Below are 6,792 nucleotides of genomic sequence, written 5' to 3'. Positions count from 1 at the left end.
AGGCTTCGCTCAGGGGGCTGGGGGGCCCATCCCCACCCTCAGGGGCCGGGGAGGTGGGTGTCACTCTCGGGGGCCCATCACAGGTCCTGGGCGCAGGGGTGGCTGGCAAGGCCACAGGCATGCTGGGGGCCACGCGCAGCCCCCCGTTCTCCTGCTGAGCCTGGAAAGGGGAGAGCTGAGAGTTAGGCATTCCTCCCCAAAGCCTCAAGGCCAATCCTGTTGTCGTTGGAGACAGACAGCTCTGATGGTGGGACTAGAGTGGCCTTGCAGCAGGGTGGAAGGTTCCCACATCAGCCTCTCCATGCAACCTCTGAGCACAGATAACAGAGGCCAACAGTCTGCAAGCCACTGCTGCCCCTCCCTGCCCTGACCCGGGCTGAGCAAGGCAGCCCCGAGTGCCCCTCATTGCCGCCACCTTCCATAAGGCACAGCTCCTATAGCTGCCTATGATAGTATGGTTTCTAGTTAAGAATTACACATTTGGTCTTAAATGTCTTATTTTTTGGTACAGAACTCCTAAAACCCCTGGGGTTTCCCAAATGCTATGAAGGTTTCCTGATACTCCTAACAAGCCCCTTACGACCACATCTAAGTTTATGTTAAGGGGGGTGACTTTTGGAAAACTCCCAAGGAGGGGCTGGTTGCCAAGGGGACCAATCACATGACTAGAAGGGTGTAAGTTTCCATCCCATCCCTGACCTCTGGGAAGGGGCTGGAGGCTGACTCACTCAGCAGTGGCCAACGCTTTAATCAACCATGCCTATGTAATGACCTCCACAAAACCCCTACAAGAACGGGGTTTGGAGAGCTTCTGGGCAGGAGAACATGTGGCAATGGGGGCAGAGCACCGTGCCCAGAGAGCACGGCAGCGCCCTGCCCTTCCCCTGCAGGTCTCTCCCACCTGGCTGCTCCTATGTTACATCCCTAATAAACTGATAGCCTAGTACGTAAAATACTTCTCTTGAGTTCGCTCCAGCAAATTCACTGAACCTGAGGGAGGGGTCAAGGGATCCTCTGGTCTGGACCCCGCAGGACTTGGCATCTGAAGTGGGGGCAGTCTTGTGGGGCAGAGCCCTCAAGCTGCGGGGATCGGATACTGTCACCAGGTAGACAGGGTCGGGGCGGAGTTAACTGTGGGACACGCCTGCCTCGTGGTGGGAACGATGACGCGGGGCGGCAGCTGGGCAGTGTGGTACAAGTCGGGCAGGAGAGCCTTCGCATAAAGCATGGCGCGTGTGAATGCCGGACTGCCTCTTATACCTCCTGCACTCAGGCCCGGAGCTCCTCCCTCGGGGATGGACCCCCCCCACCGCCCCCGTCCAGCACCAACTTCCTGGGGAGGCTAAGAGGATCACTGGAGGCCAGCAGAGCACGCTGCTCCTGCAGAACTGAAACGGTGGCCTCAGCGAGGGATCCGGACGAGCCAGAGCACAGCTCGACAGGAAGCAACAACCGTGGGGCCTGTGGGGCAGGAGGCAGGGGAAGAGGAGGGACAGAGGTTGCCTGTAGGCTGTCCCCTTCCCGAGAGGCTGTCTTTTGAGACGCTGCTCAAGGCTGGTCCCACGGCCCGCATCAGGGTCTCCGATCTGGAGACTCGTGGGCCGAGGAGCAGCCAGCCCGGCGAGCAGGGCTGAGTGAGGCCGGAGCTGCGCTGGGCTCCCCGCCTCTTAGCCCCCGGTCTGAGTCACTCCAGCAGAGCTCCACGGCCCCGCCGTGCTCTCGGGTGTTCCTGCCGTGATAACTGCAGCCACCGGAGAAGGCAGCAGATTATCTTTCTGTTCCCGGTGCACACTGACAGGGAATGGGAGACGGAGTGGGAAGCGGGCTGTGGGGCGAGAAGGGTGCTGCTCAAAAAAAGAAATATGTCCTCAATATTTACGGAAAGATTATTTATCTTACAGGAATGGCCATTTTCCATTTGAAATACAGGATTTATTTGAACTGGGAAACAGCTGAGATCTATAAGTCTCTTACAGTTACTTGGCTTAACTCAGCAGTTTGATAAATCATGCATTTTCACGTGAATCGCCATTTATATTCCTGTCTCCGGAGGCCCTCCTCCCCCCACAAGGCACACTCTCAGGGTACGAAATTAACGGCACCTCTTGAGATTAACAACCCATTTTTGTGATGGATCTCTGGGCTGCAAAATTTACTAAATCCAGTAGATCAATAACTGTCACCAGCATAAATACTCTAAAAGATGAGGCAATCCTTCAATCATTTTTCTTTCGCAACTTGTACATGTTTTATTTATCCTTTTCTATTCTATTTTTAATCTCACTGACCAGGCAGGGAAGAATACACAAGCAAAATTTAGGAGACTCTGAAATCTGAACAGTAACCACGGTTCTGACATAGTCTGCAGTTCCCTACTCCCTGGGGATAAGGCCGTCCCCCCCAGTTGCAGGATCTGCTGAAGGAAAGACTTAGTCCTGAGGAATGGACGGCCCAGGGACAGTGCCTCAGAGCCCCATCAGCTTCTACCCCATCAGTTTTCACTGTGTCCTCTGATGCGGGCCAGGAAGGACTTACTTTACGACGAGGCCCAGAGAGGCTATTCACCCAAAGCCTCCAGTAAGGGAAAAGCTGGGGATCAGAGGTCAGATCCACAGCAACAGGAAAGAGGAGATGGTTGGGGAGGGTAGTGGGGAGGAAGAGTTGGGGGGTGGTGCAGAAGGTGAGCTCTGATTACCCGGGTTCTTGGTTCTTTCACGCTGAGCCAAGCGCAGCTCTGATCCTTCCGCTTTGGCACTGTGGGTTCCCACTCAATTGGAATTGCTATGTGAGTGGGAATCTCCCTGCCTCTCTGGGTCACAGTTTAGCACAGACATTCCTAAGGCTACCGGAAAACCTGGATCTGAGCAAGCCCGCAGGGAAGCACCCTTGTGTAAGGGTCTCCCTTTGCCCCACTGGCCTGGGAGTCCCACCCAGTTCTGCCTTGAGAAATCATCAACCCAACTCATGGGGGCTGGGGCGGGGGCAGCTCTACCTTTGGTTAAATTTGTGAACACCTAGGATTGAAATGGGCCATGCAGAAAGGAGTGAACTCTTGGATATCTGAATTATCTTTCAATTATTTGGCCTCTTTTGCTCCTGTTTTCGGAGAAGGCAATGGCAACCCACTCCAGTACTCTTGCCTTGAAATTCCCATGGACGGAGGCACCTGGTAGGCTTCAGTCCATGGGGTCGCTAAGAGTCAGACACGACTGAACGACTTAACTTTCACTTTTCACTTTCATGCATTGGAGAAAGAAATGGCAACCCACTCCAGTGTTCCTCCCTAGAGAATCCCAGGGACGGAGGAGCCTGGTGGTCTGCCGTCTATGGGGTCGCATAGAGTCGGACACGACTGAAGCGACTTAGCAGCAGCAGCTCCTGTTTTAATAAATAAAAAACTTCCTATGGAAGACACAGCATCTCCTCAGAGGATGAACGGCACAGTGGGAGAAAATAGATTTGCTATTCATAAGATGAGAAGTGCTGTTCATCTGTGGGAGATCATAAGAGATGATTTTCTCCCCCAGCTTAGCGTCAGTCTTTTCACGCTGATATCATGAATCAGAATAAAATGTAAAACTGAGAATTAAGCCAACACTTGGGATAAGGAGATGGTTCTGTTTATAGAAATCACCTCTGCCTAGCAGTGGGCTATTAAAACAGCAGACTACATTAGCAGTCAAGCACCTAGGAGTTTAGCAATCATATGATTAACAAGTTGAAAATAGAAAAGTGTAACAAGCAAAACAGAGAGGGGGAAGACAGTGACCTACATTATAGTTCATTATCGAGATGGGAATGCTAAAATTAAAAGCCACGGGTGTGGACTCCACAGTTACAGCATTGGGGCCACCCACTGTATGTGGGACAGCCACAGAGAAGGCACCACCCGGCCCGACCAACTCACCTCGGCCATCCTAGGCGACCCGACGTCCGGAAGGGCCGACTGCACTGTGATTCGGGGCACGGGCTGAGGAAACAAGGGAGCGAGTGGGCTCGGGGCTCGGGGGAGCAGGGCAGACAGAACCAGAGAAGCCTTCCACCCAGAGGGAACTTCTACAGCTTGTAGGGATTCTGACAAGTCACTGCCTGGCAGGGCTGTCAGGGGCTGGGTGGGGATGCTGTGCCGGAAACATACAAAGCCAGGAGCAGTCAGTGGCCCAGCGACACCAGACGTGTAAGGAGTGCAGGTGCTCTCTTCGCTTGTGCACGGCACGTGTTAGCCAAGGGCTGTATCTGTACATGGAGCTCTCTGGATGGCTCAGTGGTAAAGAACCCGCCTACCAATGCAGGAGACGTGGGTTTGAACCCTGGGTCGGGAAGATCCCCTGGAGAAGGAAATGGGAATCCACTCCCATATTCTTGCCTGGGAAATCCCAGGGACAGAGGAGCCTGGCAGGCTACGGTCCCGGGGGTTGCAGAGTCGGACATGACGGAGCACGCTGAGTATCACTTATTATCTGTACATGGGAGCATTTAGGACCTGACAGAGAGATGTGACACGACAGGAAGATCGGGAAAGGCTTCAGGGGAGGTGGAGCACAAACTAAACCTTGCCCAGCCAGGGAGATTCCTGGTCCAGAGAAGTGTGGGCGGAGCCGTCACAGGCAGCGAGGGGGGTGAGGATAGACGCCAGTGTAGCTGGAGCACAGAGGGACAGGCATGTGAATAGAGGCTTTGGGGTCTGAGCCAAGCTCCTGGGCAATGGCGAGGATCCCCACAGGTCCTGGGTAGAGGGGGCAGGACGTGAAGAAGACCAACCTGCCGGTGGAAGGCAGACTGGCTGCAGAAACAGTGCAAGAGTGAGGCGGGCAAACGACAGGTGCCAACAACAGAGCAGGGATGACGGGGTGAGAGCCTGAATTGATGGGCACAAGCGATATCACATGAGCGGAGCCGGTTCCTTACGGACGTGTGGTTCAAGGAACAGCTCGTTAAAACAGAGAGCTAAAAACCACACAAAAACTAGAAGAAAGAAAAGTCGGGAGGAGGATCTGGTAACCCTGAAGGAGTCGGCAGCTGCTGTGTTCACAACAGCAGGTGGGCACAGAGCAGACGCGACCACCTTGGAGAACCCTGGGGCCTACCATGCTCTGCATTTATCTCCCCAACCAAGGTCTGGTCGCCTCCTGGGCCTGCCTGCTCCAAAGCTCAGGTCTGGAGGTCACCTTAGAAAGCTCGGCTCTAAGAGGGCTCCATCTGGGCCAAATACCTACCCTCAATCCCGTTTCACAGGAGGCGTCAAAGCCGGGTGTCGGGGTTTGTTGCCATGCAGTGCCTCGATCTATCTAGTTTCCCTGGTCTGGGAACCTTTTCAGGTCCCTTCCTCCAGCCCTGAGCAACCGGTTCCTCCCAGGTCCCTGGTGTGTCTGGGTGCCAGGGCTCCTCTGCTGTCATGACTCCCCAAGAGTCTGCAGGCATGAAGGCTGACGCCCAAAGCTGTGCTTACTTTCTAGCAGCCCAGACTCTTAACTTAAGGGAGAAAAGTCCATTTGGAACAAAACAGCCCACTGAGAAGGGTGTCGACCTACATTCATACACCAAACAGCTGCGTTTTAGCAAAGGTACTGCTACAGCCAATTGTACCCTGGGACAGCCTCTGCGGGAAAGCTGCTGCTGCTGCTGCTAAGTCTCTTCAGTCGTGTCTGACTCTGTGCGACCCCATAGACAGCAGCCCACCAGGCTTCGCTGTCCCTGGGATTCTCCAGGCAAGAACACTGGAGTGGGCTGCCATTTCCTTCTCCCATGCATGAAAGTGAAACGCCAAAGTGAAGTCGCTCAGTCGTGTCCGACTCTTAGCGACCCCATGGACTGCAGCCCATCAGGCTCCTCCATCCATGGATTTTCCAGGCCAAGAGTATTGGAGTGGGGTGCCATTGCCTTCTCCGGGGAAAAAGGAGCTAGAAGCAATTAAGGGGTACGGGAACAGCACCAGCATCTGAGAAAAAGGCCCAGAGACAGTGAAGTAGGACATGGCAGAAGATACAGCCAAACAGCTGGCCAGACGTGGGGATAAACTAAGGGAAGACGCTCTACCCTGCAGACACTGGGGAGCACCTCAGGGCAAAGGCCGGGAGAGCCAGGGTCAGACGTGGGTTTAGGAAAGACAATGGACAGAGCCAGGGAGGGTGCCCTGCCAGCAGCAAGGCCTGAACCCCCCAGCCTCTCCCTCAACTCCTTGACCAGGAAAGACCCCCGTGCCTCCCACCCAGCTCCCGTCGCACACCTTGCCTGCCCCAGGCCTCCTGTCAGGGATTCTCTGTTTCAAGCATGCACCCTCCACTCTGTCTTACGGTCCCTTCAGTGCCGGGGCTAGTACCTTCATTTTCATTTTCCCCACTGCGTCTGAAGCCCCCCCACGAATGGAAAGGTGTTCAGACCATCTCTCTCAGTAAGGGCAGAAAAAAAGTTTGTTAAGCTGGAACCCCGAAATACTTACATTCTTCAGTTATATCTTATTTAAAACAGACAAGATTGAGATGAAACATTCTCCTTTAAAGCACAAAAATGTAAAAATCCCACCAAGATGGAACTACAGCCACCCAGGATGAAACCTTTTCTGTGTCCTCCTAAACGGGGTACAGAAAAATATACTTTTCTTTGTGATTCAGAATAATTTTTTTTAAATCCAGTAAATGGGAAGGCACCTGCTTGACTGGGATGCAATACTGGAATCCAGCGGAGCCACAGGGCTTCCTGAGGACAGGGCCCCAGCTTTGTGGCTCCAGGCTTCTATGCTGAAGACCTCACGCTTCCCCGCACCATCCCTCATTCTCCACAACCACTTCTTTC

The 6,792-nt window shown here is 53.9% G+C and overlaps 1 protein-coding gene across 1 annotated transcript in view; it reads right to left on the bottom strand.

Moving 5' to 3' along the window:
* The window catches only part of KIF13B (kinesin family member 13B), a 194,849-nt gene that overhangs the window by 7,598 nt on the left and 180,459 nt on the right, over nucleotides 1-6,792 (bottom strand). Inside the window, exons 37-38 of the mRNA XM_010840317.1 lie at nucleotides 3,908-3,970; nucleotides 5-160 (exon numbers count right to left, since the gene is read on the bottom strand). Of these exons, the coding sequence (XP_010838619.1) occupies nucleotides 5-160; nucleotides 3,908-3,970 (219 nt within the window). The remainder of the gene's footprint in view (nucleotides 1-4; nucleotides 161-3,907; nucleotides 3,971-6,792) is intronic.

This window comes from Bison bison, unplaced genomic scaffold (assembly GCF_000754665.1).
Source record: "Bison bison bison isolate TAMUID 2011002044 unplaced genomic scaffold, Bison_UMD1.0 scf7180017864143, whole genome shotgun sequence".
Classification (NCBI taxonomy): Eukaryota; Metazoa; Chordata; class Mammalia; order Artiodactyla; family Bovidae; genus Bison; species Bison bison.
Note: the sequence above shows the minus strand (reverse complement) of the source record. Positions and strands in the feature narration are given on the sequence as shown.